At 35.9% G+C, this 19,886-nt stretch overlaps 1 protein-coding gene across 4 annotated transcripts in view; it reads right to left on the bottom strand.

The window, feature by feature from the left end:
- The window catches only part of MCPH1 (microcephalin 1), a 300,799-nt gene that overhangs the window by 17,528 nt on the left and 263,385 nt on the right, over nt 1-19,886 (bottom strand). For all 4 annotated transcript variants that reach the window (XM_072634374.1, XM_072634372.1, XM_072634375.1 and 1 more), the window contains one exon: nt 5,526-5,763. In XM_072634374.1, the coding sequence (XP_072490475.1) occupies nt 5,526-5,763 (238 nt within the window). The remainder of the gene's footprint in view (nt 1-5,525; nt 5,764-19,886) is intronic.

Here is a 19,886-nt window from a genome sequence, read left to right as displayed (position 1 = left end):
TTAAAAGAATGCCCTGAAAACCACTAGAAATAAAAGATAACCTTTCGTACTCCCTGAAGTCATGGCTTCAAATTGTACAGTCATTTCTTAAATTGTTGCTGAACTACTTATTGGCTGCTAAAGTTTCAGTGTGATTGAAGTGGATGATTCAAAAATGAGAAGCCCAAGCAGCATGGCTTAGGGGAAAGAACAATGGACTGCCAGTCAGAGAATCTGGAGCTTAGTCTTAGTCTTAGCCTTCTCTTTCCTGACAAGATCTCTAAAATGTGCTCTGGCTAGAAATCTTATGAGTCTATGAATTCTATTATGAAAAGGAAGACTGACAAGGGAAATGTCTTAGAAGACAGGATAAGCCAACCATCAGTAATATTACAAAAAAAAATTGTGAAAGGGTAAAGAAAGGTGATTGTGTTACATAAAATAACAAACCATGGATAAAGAGCTCCAATCTGTCTTTGTTTTATCACTAAAACATGGTTGGTTCTTGGCCTTCGTCTTCGAAGAGGACCAAAGTGAAATCACCATGATAAAGTGAAATTTCAGTGTGTCTGACTGTGGCTGATCAGACCAATACGAGGTCGGAATGCTCTTCCACAGGTTGGGCACAAATAGTCCGTGTTGAGTATTTGGGGTAGATATCCCAAATTTGTGCATTCTGCGTTTACTTTGTGCTGTCTCAATTCTGCTTTGCTCAAAGAGCACAACACCTTTTCTTATGTGGGCACGCCATGCTGAGTGGTCCTGTGTCTCCCATGTTGCACAGTCATATCTAAAGTTCTTGAGAGAGACCTTGAGAGTGTCCTTATATCGTTTCTTCTGGTCACCATGTGATCGCCTGCCCCAAGCAAGTTCTCCATAAAATAGTCTTTTTGGCAAGCATATATTCAGTTTGAATGCCACTAGAACATAATATACAGGGATACGGGCAAATGACTTACAGGAGACTGAGGATTCAGCCCTGTATCTGTCCTCCTGGGGTACTTTGGGCTAATCCTTTCCTTTTTTCGGGTCTCAGTTTTCTTGTTTGTTAAATGAGAGGGGTGGACTAGATTATTTCTAAGCTTCCTTCAAATTCTAAAATCCTATGATTCAGTTCTTTTTGCTTCATTTTTCTGAGAGGTAAAATTAGACAAGCAAACATTAAGCTTAAGAGGTAGGCCTGTACAGTGGGTAGAGCCAAGTGGCATTTAGAGTCACAGGACCTGGGTTCAAATACTCAGTACCCATGTGATCTTGAACAAATCACTCAAATGCTCTCTATACCTCTGTTTCCTCAACTGTAAAATGAGGGGATCAGATCAAACAATCCTTAAAGTCTCTTCTAGTTCTAGATTTATGATCCTATCTCACAAAGTTATTGTGGGGAAACAAATATAAAGTATCATTTTTATATAAAATATTTTAAAATACAAAGTACTTTTCAAATATACAATGCAATGCCCAGTATCAAGTATAATAATTATTATTCCTCTGAATATCTGAAATTTATTTTCGTTTCTCTTGCTTGTTTTCATGCAGCCTCCTCTTAAGCCCCGTCTAATGCCTCCATGGGTTCCCAAAGCAAAAGCCAAGCTAAGGCAGGTCTTAGATTTATTGATTAGGAGACGAAAGGTCCTTAAAAGCCATCTTGGCCTAACTTCCTCATTTTATAGATGAAGCAGCTGAGGTCTAGAGAAGTTAAGTGATTTACCTGGTGTTACACAAGTAGTAAAGTGACAGAGACAGCCCAGATTCCTTGCCTCCAGAGCCAATATTTTCCCCACTTTCTCACACTGCTTCTCGAGGTACTACCAGGCTGGAAAACCTTTGAGTTCTGGACTGGGTGCCTGCTATCTGAGGAACAGCTTAGCTAAAGGAGGCTCATCACCAGGCTAGCTGCAGGATGATGGATTTTTTTTGCTACAGTGATTCTCCAAGACCATCCCAAGATCTAGACGGCTTGGGATGTGTGTGGGTGGAAGGAGAACCCACACTGATGAAATTACATGTCTCAAGTGTCAACAAGTGCTTTCTTTTTTAACTGTCCCCATTTTCCCCTTCTATTGCAATGATTCATCAGGAATCTTATCCCAAGTATAAGTGCTATTTCAGGGAAGCACAGGCTCTTGGGAATGAGTAAGGAAAACAATCAAGATTGTATAATCTACCTTCATTATAAAAAAAAAACAAAACTAAATACACAGTAATTTTCTATAAAACAAATAGATTTAAAAAAAGAATCACCCTTGAAATATGTGCCGTTATATTTGCTGTGATATAATGTGAAGGTCCCCTAAAACCTATTTCCAGTGGCAAAGAATCTGGTTCAAAGCCAAAGAGACAAATTTCAAGTAGAAAGGACACTGGAGTCAGGGAATCTCAGTTCTGCTACTTACTACCTGTCACCTTAGGTAAGTAATTTAATTCCTCTGGGCTTCAGTTTCCTCACTTGAAAAGTTAGGGGGAATGAGATTAGATTATCTCTATAAAGGCCCTTCCAGCTCAAAATCCTAGCATCCCAAACAGACTATTAGTGTCCCACTGAGAGTGGGCGTTCTGGTTTTCCAAAACTGAGGGCTCATAGATAGAAGACTGACTTAGTATAATGAAAAAATTATGTTAAAAATAAAGACTAATAAATATTTATCCCATTATTTTGGAGATATATAGTGACATACACTAGGAGGGTTTAAGAAATTTAATGAAGAAATTATGGCTAGGGGAGTGGTTAGGACAGGATTCTAATATCATAAACTTTATAATGTCTATAGAGAGGGCTTTCAGTATAAGTGATAATATGAACATAAAAAAATAACAAAGTAATATTATCTTATAGAAGGAATTAGAAATACCTCAACAAAGCCAAAGGTTTATGATGGCCACCATATCCCTATATCACATTACAAGGTGGCTATCATACCATCTAGTATTTGCAGGTAGATAATTTTTAGTTTATGATCTATTTTTGAGAGCTATTGTCTTTATTTCACTGCAAATGTATTGATTTTCCTTTTGATTTGTGCTTAAGAAAGGTTTAGCTTATTCTTATGGTGACTTTAAAAGATCTGGGGTATAAAATTTACTCTACAGGAATGTTTCTCTGGTTTTTTTGTTTTTAAATAGAAGATAAAATGAAGATAAAATTTACTGAGGTTGACTTGGCTTTATAGGTGCTGTCAAGAATGCATCTGTTATTTATATCAAGAGAAATACATCACTATTTGTATTGACATAATATTTTTATTGCATCAATATTATACATTTTTATTATACTTTCTTCTTTTTAAAGTCTTTTCACATTTACTTTTTTTCTTTGAGTCTCACAACAATTCTATGAAGGATATATAACAGGCATTATAACTCTAGTGTGTTGAGAAGGAAACTGAGGCATAACGAGGTTATATGACTTGCCCAAGATTATATAGTTAGTGGCAGAAATTGGCTTAGAACCCAGGTCTCATGTTCAGGTCTGTGTTATTTTTACTATCAGGTTTCCTCTGGAAACACTTATTTATGCACAGAAAAGGCTGACTTACCTATAAAAATCTTTCACTGCAATGTTCCAGAAACAGCATTATCTGAACTAAGGGTTACAAAATGTAAATGCTCTGAAATCTAAAGAGCTGGAGGAGTCATGACATGGTAGGCTGAACCAGCCTGGTATTTTGTGACTCAGCAGCCATAATCTTATGTGGGTGAAGATGTCAGAGGCATAGCAGCCAAATATTTCAGCATATGCAACAACTGGATGTCACCAAGGGCGCAGAGGGTATGCCAAAAGACAAACCAGAAAAAGCATGGGAATTCTATGAGAGCGTATAAACAAAACCTCACTCCATAGGTATGCATGAAAGACAAGGTGAAAATTCAGTCTGTATATAAGAAGTGAGGATATGACCAAGGGAGACACATCCACGGGGGAACATCAGGGAACAGAAAGTCATTACAGGAACTATATAAAAGCAGCTGAATTGCTCATGGCTCTAAATAAAATTACATAAGAAACAGGAAAGAAGTATTAGGATTATCTAACCTGGAAATACTAACAGTGCAGATCCAGATTTTGGCCCTCACTACAGTGAAAAATTTCCAAACGTTCAAAAGATTAGCTATTGATAAGGATTGTTAATATCAATTGTGTGCCAAGTTCCTTTAGCTGAAAAATACATTTTTATGGAGTTCTTCTACATTGCTAGAAGTCTTTTCCATTTTTTTAGAGTGCTATTAAAAATAAGAAAAAAAAGAAATGAACCCTCCCTTAAAAAAAAACATGAGAATTTTCAATATGGTGGAGGAGAAAAAGAAGTGAATCCATAGTAAGAGGACAAGAGTTCAAATCGTGTTCTTCCATCTCCTGACAAGTCAATTTCTCAATTCTAAGCATGTTTTCTTATCTATAAAATAAGGAGGTTGGAGTAGGAGCTCTAAGATCCTTCCCTATCTAAATCCTATGATTCTAAGCATGCTGCACTATTTTGGTTAAACACTTCCTATTCTAGTAGATTCAAGTCTCCTAAGTAAACTATGGAGCCGCCTTTGTTCAGAAAGGCATCAAAGAGGCACTTTGGTTCTTGGCTTAGTAGTGGCAGAAAGTGTGGTTGTCCTTCAGTCCTCTGTGACCCCATGTGGGTTTGATGGGTTTTCTTTGTAAAGATAGTAGAGTGCTTTGCCATTTCCTTCTCCAGCTCATTTTACAGATGAGGAAACTGAGAGAAACAGGGTGACTTGCCCAGGGTCACAGAGCTAGTAAGGGTCTGAGGCCAGATTTTAACTCATGAAGAGTCTTCCTGACTTCAGGTCTGACACTCTAAACACCATGCCACTTAGCTGGCCTAGTATTAGAAAGTGGCACTTGATAATTAATGTCTAAAATGAGTATTACCAAAATAATTTATTCCACATAGTAGTCTTTCATAATCATTGCCAAATAACTTTTGCCATGTATCAGAGGAGCAGCTCAAAGTTCTGTTTTATCCATGGAGCTTTTCCCCTGACTCCATCTGCCAGAAGCAATTCATTCCTTTTTCCCTCCGGTGAATGACTGTCAATCACACCTTTCATGAACTTGTGAATCCTGCTTTCCTAACAAGCCAAATAACCTTCTCTTCCTCTCATGTAATACTCCCTTTCCCATCTCTGCTCCTTCTCTCTGACTCTCCTGTAGGCCTCTTTCCTTAGCTCTCTGCCTCACTGAGTCTCTGTATTCCTTTAACATGCAGCTCCAGCACCAAGCCTTTCTGAATCCCTACAGCTCTCTTATATTTCACTACTTTGTATACGTTTGTATTTATTCATTTTATATTTATATTTGCATTTGTTTCACCTTTCAAAATGTATGCTCCCTACAAGGATTTTTTTGTTCTTTATACTTGCATCCCCAGTTCCCAGCATGGTGCCTAGAATGCAGTAGGTACTTAATAAATACATTGATGGATGAATCAATACTTATCTTTGTTTCCAGAAAAATGTATTAATGAGTAGTAGGCATTTATGTGTATTGAGATGAGAACTCTATTTCAAACAATGTTTTCAGCATTTTTTCCTACCTAGGATCCATTTTTCAGATAAGTACTTGATCTCTGGATGTTTCTTTCCTCTGTAGGGACCAATGCAGATACTGGCTGTGAAAGGGCTCCTGGACACTTGGCCTCCACACAGCTGCACAAGTTCCCTCAGCTTGGCACAAGGGGGCTCACAGGCTGCAGTTATGAACATCCTTGGCTGACTGGCAAAAAGGTCTCCTCGGTACTGTCCGGCTGACAAATGGCGCTCCAGACGGCATATCTATTGTGATAAAAAGAGAAAAGAACTATGATAGTTCCCAATAGATTCATTCTAATACCAAATCTCTTAGCAGGGAAGATCATCTTCTTATTTTGGAAAAGTGATTTGAATGCAAACTTTCATATTATCAGGTAAGTTTTGACTTTGGAGGGTCTGGAAAAGATCTGACCATGACATGCAATTGATACTTGGTATTTTTCAAGGAGGCAGCTAGGTGGTGCAGTGGACAGAGTCCTAGGCCTGGAGTCAGGAAGACTCATCTTTCTGAGTTCCAATCTGGCCTCAGACACTTATTAGCTGTGTGATCCTGGGCAAGTCACTTAACTCTGTTTGCTTTAGTGTATCATCTGTAAAATGACCTTGAGTTAAAAGAGATAAAGAAGGAAACTACATCTTGCTAAAAAGGTACCATAGACAATAAAGCAATCAAATTAGAAATGTCGAATAGATAATAGATAATTTTGGGCATATTAAATTGTAAAGCTTTTGTACAAACAAATCCAATGCAACCAAAATTAGACAGAAAGAAGAAAGCTAGGAAAAAATCTTTACAGCAAGTGTCTCTGATAAAGTCCTCATTTCTTAAATATATAGAGAACTGAATCATTTATAAGAATACAAGCCATTCCCCAATTGATAAATGGTCAAAGGATATGAACAAGCAGTTTTTAGATGAAGAAATCAAAGATATCTACAGGCATATGAACAAGTGCTTTAAATCACTTTTGATGAGAGAAATGTAAACTCAAAGAGCTCTGAAATGCCACCTCACACCAATGAGATTGGCTAATATGACAAAAAAGGAAAATAATAAATGTTGGAGAGGATGTGGGAAAACTGGTGGAGTTGGGAACTGATCCAACTATTCTGGAGAGCACTCTGAAACTATCCAAAGGGCAACCAAACTGGGCATACCTACCCTTTGATCCAGCAATACCACTACTAAATCTGTGTTTCAATGAGATGATAAAAATGGGGAAAGAACCTACATATGTAAAAATATTTATAGTAGCCCTTTTTGTGGTGGCAAAATATTGGAAACTGAGGGGATGCCTATCATTTGGGGAATGGCTGAACAAGCTGCGGTATATGAATGTAATAGAATACTATTGTGCAATAAAAAATAATGAACAGGCAGATTTCAGAAAAACCTGGAAATACTTGTACAAACTGATGCAAAATGAAATGAGCAGAACCAGGCAAACATTTTATATAGTATTAGTAACACTGTGTGATGATCAACTATAAATGACTCAGCTCTTCTCAGCAATGCAATGATCAAAGACAAGTACAAAGGATAAACAAAGGAAAATGCTATCCATATCCAGATAAAGAATTGATGGACTCTGAATACAGATTGAAGCATTTTTTTAAACTTATTTTATTCTTTCTCATGATTTTTTCCCCTTTTAATCTGTGTCTTCTCCTACAACTGTGATGAATACTGAAATATGTTATACATGATAGCACATGTATAAAGTATATAAAACTGCCTACCAGTTTCAGAAGAGAGGAGGGGAGGAGGGAAGTGAGAAAAATTTGGAACTCAAAATTTTGTAAAAATGAATGCTAAAAATTTTCTTCATATGTAATTGGAGAAAATAAAATACAATTTAAAATTTATAAAAAGAACAGAGTGGGAAAAAACTTACTTATAATACACGAAGCTCATCAGTAATTTAGATGATTTGTTTATGTGAAACAAATCCTAATTCAGAATAGGTGGCTAGTGGACTCATGTGCTGTATCAGTCATTGGTTCTTGCTTCTCCTATAAGCTTACAGTTCTGGGAATGCACAGTAATTTGTACAGTAAAAGATACAAATATTTCACAAAGTATTATTTGTCACTCAGTGTGGGGCTCACAGAAAGAAAGAGTTTGTGTGTTTACCCATCCTAACTCAATTAGTGGTAAAGTCATCCCCTAGAAACACACTGAGGTATCTCATGCACTAGCTTCCACCCATGACCCACCTTAACTCTGTCATTCCATGACCTTTTCTGAGCATAGTTGTTAATACAGGCAAGGAAGGTACAGGAGATAGACTACTAGACTGAGGAAGACCTAGATTTAAGTCTTATTCTGCACATAATGTTTACCTCTTGACAAATTAACCTCTGAGGGCCTCAGACAACTCTCTAAGACTATCTGTGGCAAAGGTACCAAATTACACTGGTACAGGAATGTTTTTCACCAGGACCTTCTAACACTAAAGAAATCACAGATCCTGCGATTAGCATACGCATTTATCTTTGGCATGGAATGATTATACTGTGTAGAAAGGTCCTAAAAGTTTATCCTTGCAAAGTCATTACATTTATGACTCAAAAAAAAAGTATCTTGCGTTCTTTTTGCCACAGTTAGCAACTGGTTTTTACTCGATCAGTTAATAACATCTAACTATATGATCTTTATGATTCTGTGGAGATAGGCAGTTTTCAAACTTATCTCATTTGTAAATATGGGTCAACCTTACGGGCGAGTGGCAAATCCCTTCCTCCACATCATTTCTTTACCAAGCTGTCTGCATGTTGGAAAATGCTGATGGTCACTGAAGTTGGCTGGGAGAGTCAGGACTCATGGGTGAGGTGGGAGCAGTTAGGAACAAAGAAAGAAATAGAGTAGCAAGAGCTCCAAACCCCAAAGTACCCAGAATATCTGAGAGAAGGATAAATGATTCTTTCCATTGGTTTTTCAGTGTTCCCTCTGAATGGAGGTTGTTATACTGGGATCCATGGGGTTCCATGGATAGATTTACAGAGGTCTTTGAAGTTGGATAGGAAAAACACATTATTTTGATTAGCCTCTAACTGAAACTTTGCATTTTCATAATTTAATTTGAAGCGTTATTCAAAGAAGGTATCCACAGGCTATCAGACTACCACATAGCAGTTGTAAAAAAGTTGAGAACCTCATTTCAAAAGAAGCAGTATGTGAAGTGGCAAGTGGAACCCTCATTTTATTAGGAATGAGTGTGCTGGAGTCAGACTGTTAAATTTTCAGTGTGAGCATTACTCCTTAAAAATCAGTAAATGTTACAAATCAGGACTTGATTTATTATTTTGATTTCTAGGCTTAAGAAAAGTGATGGAAAAAATGTTGATGCAGATTACATTTAAAAGCATGTCCTGTGTATTTTTTTTTAACTAATGAGGTGGTTGTTAAACATCTGCCAACATACCACTAATTCTAGGCATGGGGCTATCCAGTGAAAAAGAAGGTTATGTACAAGAAAAGACAAGGCCAGAGTCACTGGATTGTAGAGTACGTGGAAGGGAGTTAAGTCTAAGAAGGCTGAAAAGGCAGGAAGGGATCAGGTTGCAAAGGGTTTTAAATGACCTCAACTTTAGAAAGACCATTTGTTACTGAGTGGAGGATGGACTGGAATGAAGAGAGCCTTGAGATGGGGAGACGACCTGGAAGGCTACTGCTATAATCCAGGCCAGAGGTGATAAGGAGTTGCATCAGCGTGGCAGTTGTGTAAGAAGACAGAAGGAAATATATATGACAGATATAGTAAAGGTAGAAACAAAAAGACTTCACAAAGAGATTAGATATGTGGACTGAGTATGAATGAGTAGATGAGTATAATACTTAGGTTGTGAGACTGAGTGACTGTGGAGGATGGTGGTACCAATAACAGCAAACTGGAAAAAAAGAAAGGTTTTTCAAGAAGGTTTAAAAGTTCTATTTTGGACTTGAGTTTGGGATGTCTATGAGACATCCAGGATAAGGTTGGTGATGTAGGAAAAGGAAGTCAGAAATGGATCTGAGAATTGCCTGCAGAGGGATGATAATTGAGTCTATAGAAGTGGAGATCACCAAAAGGAGAGCTTATATAAAGAAGAAGACAATAGAGTTATCTCTTCAACAAGGTGGGGTTTAGGGGGTGTGGTGTCCCCCATGATCTGGAAAATCTGCATAAAGTTTGTTGGCCCTCTGTACCAGAGAAGAAATCTGAATTATTATGGTATTAAAAGATAAAATACTACATAAAATAACATGTTGATATTATACAATAGCGTTCAGATATTTTATGCATCTCTTAGTTTCTAAACTTTTTCTTTGTTGTTTGCTGGCCTTTGCATGTCATCTGCAGCTTCTGCCCAACTTTCAAAAAATTCCATTTAATTTCTTATGCCAACCTGCAATATATCTACACCACAGTGGGGAAAGTCATGAAGTAGAAGGGATAATTGTATAGTGCCCAAAACTGCAAAAGTCAAGAAGAAAGGGGAAAATGAGAGTGAGGCTTGATTAAGAGAGGGATCCTTTTTAGGCAAATGAACTCTTAAAAGAGGGTATGGGAAACAAAGAGACTGAAAAGTATAAGAATAGGATGGAAGAAAATATACTATTAATAATCAAAATTGAATGTGAATAGGATGAACTCACTCATTGAGTGAGCTGGACACAATATCAGAATGGATTAGAAAGGAGAATCCAGTTATATGTTGTTTACAAGAAATTCATTTGAACGAGAAAGATACACAGAGTTAAATTATGTTACTACAGCAAAATCTATTACACTTTAGCTGACATAAAAAAAAAAAGGTATGGCTAACAATCATGATCTCAGAAAAAGCAACAACAAAAAGAGAGCAAGTAAAAAGAGAAACCATGGTTTTCTGAAGGATTCCATAAATAGTGAATTCAGAGCAGCAGTACATACATATATGCACTAAATGGCATAGTATCCAAATTCTGAAAGGAAATGTGAAATGAGTTACAGGAAGAAAGAGACAAAACCATAACAGCTGAGAACCTCAATGTGCCTCCAACCTAAATGAGTCTAACCAAAAAATAGTACAATTTGAAATGAAGGGTGTGAATGGAATTCTAGAAAATCCTTCATTTCCCACCAGCTGCTCTGTTTGCTTTCAACTCCAACATCCTTGTTGCCTCCCCCCACCCCTCACACCAGGATTAGCTCATTTCCAGGAAACTCATCCTCACAGAGATTTCTTCAGCTTTGATATTCATGCCTCATCAGCAACCCAGAGCAATGAATGTACCTCTCTGATTGGAGGGCTGAGCAAAACTACTCCTTAAACTTCCCTCTTCAGAGAGCTCAGAATTCTGAGACATCTCTGTTTTCCACCAGCTACTGTGCTGTGGTTTAGACTCCAACATCACTGAACCTTAGTGCTGGATACATTCTGCTCCCTGCCTTTTTGTGTGTTGCCCTTTCCCATAAGATGTAAGCTCCTTTAGGTCAGCGTCTTTCATTTTATTATTTGTATGCCCAAAGCTTAGTAAAGTGCCTGGAACATAGCAGGCTCTTAAAAAATATTTATTATATTGTAAGGTAGAAAAGTTAGCTATGATAGAACTCTGGAGATTACTGAATGGGTACATGTTCTCATATATGCATGGACCTTTACAAAACTGATCATACGTGTATTGGGGCACAAAACTTCACAAAATTCCAAAAGCATAAATGTTAAACACAGCTTTTATATGTAATAATATGTTATATTCAATAAAGGGCCTTTGGAGCAAAGATTAACAATTAGTTGGAGACTCAATAACTTAATCCTAAAGAGCAAGTAGGTCCAAAGAATAAATCATAGAAACAATCAAAAATTTAATTAAAGATCATGAGAGCAATGAGACAATAGATCAAATATTTATACCTCAAAAAATTTTCATCAAAGAAAGAGAGAAAGAACTTGGGAATGTAACTAAAAAAAAAAACCCTAGAAAATCAACAAATTAAAAGCACTCAACTAAACATCAAAATAGAAATCTTGAAAATCAAAGATGAGATTAACAAAACTGACAGAAAACAATTTGAATTAATAAGTAAAACTAGGAGCTATTTTTTGAGAAATAACAAAAAAATGGATAAAGTGTTAGCTAACTTGATTTAAAAAAAGAAAAAAGTGCCAAATTACTAGTATCAAAAATGTAAAAAGGAATTCATAACTAATGAAGAAATAAAAGAAAGTATTGGAAACTATTTTGTTTAATTATAAGGCAATGAAACTGATAATCTAAATGAAATGGATGAACATTTATAAAAACATAAAATGTTCAGGTCAACTGATCAGGAAATAGAGGATTCAAATAACCTAACCTTAGAAAAAGAAATTGAACAAGCCATAAACAAATGCCTACAGAAAAAAAAGAATCCAGGACCATATCAATTTACAAGCAAATTCTACTAACCATTTAAAGAGGTTAATTCTAACATTGCATAAAATGTTTGAAAAATAGGAAAAGGTGTCCTACCAAATTCCTTCTATGATACAAATATGGTCTTGATATCTAAACCAAGTAGAATCAAAATACAGAAAGAAAACTATAGAGCAATAGTCCTAGTGAATATTGATGCAAAAAATTTAAGTAAAATATTACCCAGGAGACTATATAGCACAAAGGTTGAATGTATATCAGGAATATAAAGCTAGTTTAATATTAAGAAAACTACAAACCAAATTTATCTTATAAATAGCAAGAACAATAAAAATAGTGATTACATCAAAAGATACAGAAAAATTTTTTGACAAGATACAATACCAATTCCAGTTGAAAACACTAGAAAATATAAGATGGTAAGTAGTAGTTATTTAAAACTAATCCAGCTTATTTGAAACAGTGATAAACTAGTGGCTCTTCTAATAAGATCATGTTAGTAAAGTAAGAATATTCTTTTCACCATTTTTATTCAATAATGCTAGAAAAAAGTTAACTTTAGTAATAAAAAAAGAAAAAGAAATGGAAGGGATAAGCATAAGCAAAGAGAAAACAATATCCCTTTTTGAAGATGATATGATGGCTTACTTAGGGAATCATAGAGAATTTAACTGATATTAACAATTTCAGCAAAGTTGCAAGATATAAAAGAAACACACAGATCATTAGCAATTCTGTTTATTACAAACAAAATCCAGCAGGAAGAAATGGACAAATTTCATTTAAAGCTACTATAAAATGTAAAAGATATTCTGGAGTTCTCTGCCAAGACATACACTACATAAGCAATAAGAACACAATTACAAAATTTTATTTACACAAATAAAGGCAGATTTAAATAAATAAGAAATATTAATTGCCCATGGGTAGGCCAAGTTAATAAAATAAAAATATCAATATTACCCAAATCAATCTATTTATTCAGTACCATAGTAATCAAATTATCAAAGGATTAATTTAGCAAGCTAGAAAAAAAATAAGAAAATTTACCTGGAGGAATGAAAGATAAAAGAATATCCAGGAAACTAATGCAAACAAAGTTGGAAGGAAAAGGACCTAGTAGGATGAGATCTCAAACTATGTTACAAAGCAACAGTCATTAAAATAATTTAGTACTGGTTAAGAGTAGAGAGAGAAAATAGATTAGATACACATTACATAAACAGCAATGAAGACAGTAGCCTACTATTGGTTAAATCCAAAGAACTCAGATATTCAGGCAAGAATTTACAATTTAAGAAAAAAACTACTGGGAAAACTGGAAAGCAGTCTGGCAGAAAGTAGGTATAGATCAACATCTCACACTGTATACCAAGACAAGCTCCAAATGGGTCTATTACTTAGACAAAAAGGGTAGAGAAGTAGGGAAGAAATTACTTGTTAGATCTATTGATAGAAGAAGAGCTCATGAACAGATGAGACAGAAAGGATCATGGGACATAAAACTAAAGTTTTTACACAAGTAAAATGAATGTAGCTTAGAGAATAAACACATAAATAGGAAAAAAATCTTTGCAGAAAATTTTTTTCATTGAAGTTTTTACTTCTGATATGAAACCGATTCAATTTTATTAGAATCAGAGCTATTCTTCAATTGATAAATGGACTAAGCATATGAATTGGAAGTTTCCAGAAGATGAATTTCAGGCTATCAGTAACATATGAAAAATGTACTAAATCATTAAAACAACTCTGAGGTTCAAACTCACCCATCAGACTGGCAGCTAACAAAAAAGGAAAATGCTGGAGGGAATGTTGGAAAACAGGTACATTAATGCACAACTGATGGATCTATGCCCATCAACAGAGGAATGACTGAACATTTTATAGCATGTATGTAATGGAATACTCTAGTCCAATAAGAAATGCTGAAGGATATGTTTTCAGAAAAATCAGAGAAGACTTGTATAAATGTAATGATAATTAAAATGGGAAGATCTTTCCCATTCATTAACAGGCCCATGTAACCTGCTTAAATCACATGGAAGCCTAAGTCACATGTGATAAGAACTTGCTGAATGGATGGAACATGAAAGGTAGAGCAGAAATGAGAGGAAGTTATTGAGAGCAGTTAGGATAGAGGGAGAGAGAGGACACAAGCATGCAGGCACAGTTAGCCTCTTGAGTCTTTGTTTGCTTGTGGGAGGCCCCTAGCAAGGGGGAGGCTTGGGAATGGCTTTATCTGCTGCAGTGATAATGTATATTGACTTCTTGGCTACTAGGACAGATTTGGCTTTCTGGTGTCTGAATAAATGTTTTTCTTCTGCCTTCTATATGGAAAGTCTGTTATACTTTGTGATACTGAACTACACCAGCATATTCATAGTTGCCTTCAGTGCTGTGAGTATTACCTGGGCAATACAATAAATTAAGAGACAGTGAAGTGAGCAGTATCAGGAGGATGATTTATACATTAAGAGAATTATTGTAAAAACAAATGACTTCGAAAGAATTAGGAGCTCTTATCAGCACAATGAGTAACCACAATTCCAGAGAACTCAAGATGAAACATGCCACCCACCTCCTGACAGAGAGGTGACTCAAGGGCTGACTGATTTTGTGGGGAGGATGGAGAGAATGGACAAATATGGGAACTTTTTTTTTATTTTGCATGATTATACACATTTGTAAAAGGTTTTCTTTCTTTCTTGTTTTCTCAGTTGGGAGTGGTGAGTGAAGGAACAAATGCAGATTTAAAAATAAAATTTAATAAAAAAAAGATTATTGGTAACTTTGCAAAGAGCAGTTTCAAGTGAATGATGAGTTTATAAGCAGAAATATAGAGGGTTTAGAATCCAGTGAAAGATGAAAGAAGATCTTTGATTGATCAGTTTTTCTTAGAAATTTCATTTTAATGAAAATATTTAGGCCAGCTATATTCATACCTTCTTTCTTCTCTTGATTTGGTTCTTAACTCTCTAGACTTCTTTTTTCACCATGCCCTTCACAAGGCACTTTAACCTTCCTTTTATGTGTCTTATTACAAGGACTGTTTGTTGTTGTTGATATTTACGTACCTAGCACTAAGTACAGTCCTTACAATCCTTGGCACATAGTAAACGCTTAATATAAGCTTGTTGACTTGCTGACTTGACTTCAAGAGAATAGGGGTATCAACTATAGATGGTTTTCTCAAGGAGTTTAGCTATGATAGCACAGGTAATGAGATAAAAGCTAATAGGGAAAGATCAACTGAGGACTTTTTAAAGTCTGGGAAGAGATGGTTTTTTAAAAGATGGGAAACAGATGGAGATAACAGGGAAGAGGCTATTGAGGGGTTGAGAATGATAGAGGGGGTAATCTGCTGGAAAATATGAGATGAAATAGGATAAAGGGTACATGTAGGGAGGTTCACCGTGGCAAGGAGAAGGACTACTTTATGTGAGACAGAAGTGAAAGCTGAGCAATAAATTTGAATGAAGTGAGATGAGGGGAGAAGCAGGAACTCTGGCTGAATAATGTCTATTTTTGGGGGGTAAAATATATGGCCAGGTCCTCAGCTAAGAGGTTGGAGGGAGGGAGTGCCATGAGAGGCTTGAAGAGGGATGAAAAAGTTTTGAAAAAGATTGTAGTGAATGGTTAGAGAACTGATTAGGCAGGTATATAAGTATTGTGTAGGTGGCACAAGGAACAAAATGCAAAGCCTGAAGTCAGGAAGATTCATCTCCCTAAATTCAGATCCAGTCTCTGACACTTACTAGCTGTGTTACCATGGGCAAGTCACTTAACCCTATTTGCTTCAGTTTCGCTGGGAAGAAAATGGCAAACTACTACAGTATCTCTGCCAAGAAACCAAATGAGATCATGAAGAGTCAGACACACTTGAAAAGACTGAACAACAACAGCTAACAACCATAACAGGATTGCTTGCAATAGGCATCAAATTATCTTGATTTTTCTCCATCTCCAATCAGCAACATGTGAATAGGAGTGAAAGTAGCAAATGGTGAGATAAATCCAAGGTTGGGGCTCAGCAAGTTTGACTGGTGAGTGATAAGGTATAGAGGATACAAGGTGTAGAGGATCATGTAGAATCAAGCTTTTTCACTAAGGTACCGAGACAGGGACAACAGGGGAGTGTGTCTACTGCAGAGGTAATGGCCTAAGAAAAAACTGAGGATCACAATGAGGATGAAGCACAGGATTGGAGGTCCTGCAGCAGAAAGATGAAATGATAAAAGATTTTGATCTGATCTGATAAAAACCAGTTTTGGTGTTCAAGATTATAGGACATTTGTGGGTGATATCAAAAATAAGGGTATGTCCATCTTTAAGTATATACAATTGAGTGGAGGAGTAGGAATTGAGTAGATTGAAGAACTGGTAAATTAGGGTGCATGAGCGAGTATCACATGTTGATACCTCTAGTATGAAGTCAGTAGTTGAGGAAAGAAAAACTGTGAACTTACAAAATGAGTCCCAGAAATGGATCACAATAGGATCATTTAGAGATAGAAAAGACCCTAGAGCTCATCCAGTCCAACCTCTTTATTATAAAGTTTCAGAAGGAAAGTTTAGGAGACTTGTCCAAGTTCACATAAGTCACAGAAGGCAGAGTTAGGATTTGAATCCAGGTCCAAATACAAATCCACTACTCTTTCCATTGTAACATATAGGGAATGACTTGCCCAAGGTAGGCTGCTAAATTCATTAATCACAGGAGCAGTGTAAATTCTACTAATTCCTGATTCAGCGTCCCTTCCATAATATCATGTTGCTTTTCTATTTTAAGAAATCACAAATCTTGCATAGAAACAAGATGTCCCTTAAATCTAGCTGTGACTTTTTTGGCTCAACCTAATGAACTTAATTTAAAGTTGACCACTTAAGTATCTTCACTGATCAACAAGTTTTCCCTTTGACAATATGAGTAATATTTTATATTAAAGCCTGGGGATCTCAAACTACTTTAAGTATTTTCCAATAATATTCACCACATCCTTGCAAGACAGATGACCAGAGGTTACTTTCATTTATTTTCCTGATGAAAAAAACTGAGGTCAAAAGAGGCTGAGAGATTTGCCTTGTGCCAAATATGAGTCATCAACGAATCTTTTCTAATAACTTTCTCTAGCCACTGGACCATGCTGTCTTTTTAAAAAAAAATAATATCACAATCATTCCCAACTGATAAATGGTCAAAGGATATGAACAGAGAGTTTTCAGAGTAAGAAATTAAAGCTGTCTATAATCATATGAAAAAATGCTCTAAATCACTATTCATTAAAGATGAAAATCAAAAGAACTCTGGGGTATCACATCACACCTATCAAATTGACTAATATGACAAAACAGGAAAATGATAAATGTTGGAGAAGATGTGGGAGAGTGGAACACTAATTCATTGTTGATGGAGCTGTGAGCTGATCCAACCATTCTGGAGAGCAACTTGGAACTATGCCCAAAGGACTACAAAAATGTGCATACCCTTTAACCCTGCAATATCGCTTCTAGGACTGTATCCCAAAGAGATCATAAAAATAGGAAAGGGTCCCACATGTACAAAAATATTTATAGCAGCTCTCTTGTGGTGGCCAAAAACTGGAAATCAAGGGAATTCCCATCAACTGGGGAATGGCTGAACAAGTTGTAGTAAATGAATGTAATGGAATACTATTGTGCTACAAGAAATAATGAACAGAAAGACTTCGGAGAGGCCTGGAAAGACTTATATGAACTGATGTTGAATGAAAGGAGCAGAACCAGGGGAACTTTGTACACAGCAACAACCACAGTGTGTGAGGAATTTTTCTGTTAGACTTAACCCTTCATAGCAATGCAAGGGCCTAGAAAATTCCCAATGGACTCGAGGCAAAATGCCTTCCACATCCAGAGAAAGAACTATGGAATTTGATCACAGAACGAAGCAGACTATTTTCTCTTGTGTTTTTTTTTTATGCTTTCATCCATTCATTTTAATTCTATGCAACATGACTAAGGTGAAAATGTATTTAATAAGAATGTATGTGTAGAACCTATATAAGATTGCACACTGTCTCATGGAGGGAGGAGAGAGGGATAGGAAAAATCTAAGATATATGGAAGTGACTGTAGAAAACTGAAAACAAATAAATTAATTAAAAAACAAAATTGGTGTCTTCTATTCCATATATTTTCAAGATTCACCAGAATTTAAACTGAATACTAATTTCTTTCTCATTTGATATTAGCACTACATACTTTGATTTATTGATTAATAGATAGCCCAACCAAGCATGTGTCATAAATAACCAGACCAGCCAAGGACCTTAAGAATTATGCTTCTTGAAACTTAAGATCTGAAGTACACAGGTAAACAAACAATATGCTCCACTGTTTCTGTTTAAAACCAGAGATTACAAGGGGATGAGGGGGATCTATCTTTGGTGGTTAAATAGTTTAATCGCCCACTTGAAATAAGCAACAATATTTCCTAAGAAGATTTGCTTCAAAAGGAAAGGAAAATAATTTCCCCTAGAACTCAATTCTATCTGATTATTTAAAATTAATAATAAGCCTGGAATCCCAGGGCCTTTCTACTTCCAGGTGTTTTTTTTTTTTTTTTTTTTGCTTAGCTGCCATGGCAAGGTTTCTAACTAGAAACTAATGAGCACTGGCAATCTCTATTTATGTTAAAAATCCAATGAGACACATTATTTTGAAAGGAAGGCGTGTAACTGAAATTGATTCTAATACTGCTGGGTCATATATTTCCAGGATTCAGGTTTAAAGGAGATTGCTGTACTCTCATTTGGACTTTTTTTTTTCCTTCATGTATTTATTTGTTGAGGTCAAAAGGAAAAATGGTTGTCCTGTATAGTAGGCTTGCTAACGCACATATCTATTAAATTTACCTTACAGGAAGGGAGTAATTAAGATAAGATTAATAGCTAGGAGGATGTTAGGAATCAGGGTCATTCCTCAACTATAATGTGGGTCTTCTAGAATTTTAGAATTGAGAGAGCACTAAAAGGTCATTCAGTCCTACCCAGTGGACAGACAGTTCTATTTAATGAAAGAATTTTCCTTTATTGCAGCTTTAATAAGTGGCCACCCAGTCTCTGCTTGAACACTTTCAATGTCAGGCAGCTCACTACTTAGTAAGGCAGCCCAATCCACTTCTAAACAACTGTAATGATTAGGAACCCAAATCTACTTTCTTATAATTTTCATTTGCCCACCAGAAAAACAAATCCAAATCTCTTTTTATTGAGAGGGAGAACAGTTTTAGAAAATACTGAAGATGGGGATTATGGTTATTCTCCCAAGTTTTGTCTGACAGCCTAAATATCTTTAATTTTTCCTGTTACAACATAGTTATGAACCCCCCATACCACCCTTCTACTAGACATACTCTAGCCTAGCTATTAACAGATACTATACTTAATTTTCTTGGTATATATGATGAAGATGATTCAAGATTATAGGAGGGAAAGTAACCTTAAAATTTAAATCTTTACAATACATCTTTTCCTCTGAATGATGTAATAAAAATAAAACCAAACACTTATTAAGTATGTACTATGTGGAAGATACTATAGAATAAAGAAAACTGGACTTGGAGATAGGTGACCTGCATTTGAATCCCCATCAAGCTGCTTCCTGTGTGATTGGCATTACTGTGTGGTTACTTAATGTTTCAAGATCTTGGGTTCCACTTGAGTAAAATGGCTATAATAAATTTGGACTCTTTTCTAATTCATAAAGTTGTTGAGAAGTCTAAAGAGATAATGTGTAAAAAGGCATTTGTAAACTAAGGCATTATATATATAATATATGAACAATTATTAAAATATTTATTCATAATGATCATATCATCTATTTCCAGGTCATGAAATACGAGGCATGAATTTTATGTAACATTAAGCCATGTAAATCATTTATGAAATGAGCATTATATGCTAGTTGGTATACTTTTAAAGCTCTACTATCATACTACAATCTA

This window comes from Notamacropus eugenii, chromosome 1 (genome assembly GCF_028372415.1).
Source record: "Notamacropus eugenii isolate mMacEug1 chromosome 1, mMacEug1.pri_v2, whole genome shotgun sequence".
Taxonomy (NCBI): Eukaryota; Metazoa; Chordata; class Mammalia; order Diprotodontia; family Macropodidae; genus Notamacropus; species Notamacropus eugenii.
Note: the sequence above shows the minus strand (reverse complement) of the source record. Positions and strands in the feature narration are given on the sequence as shown.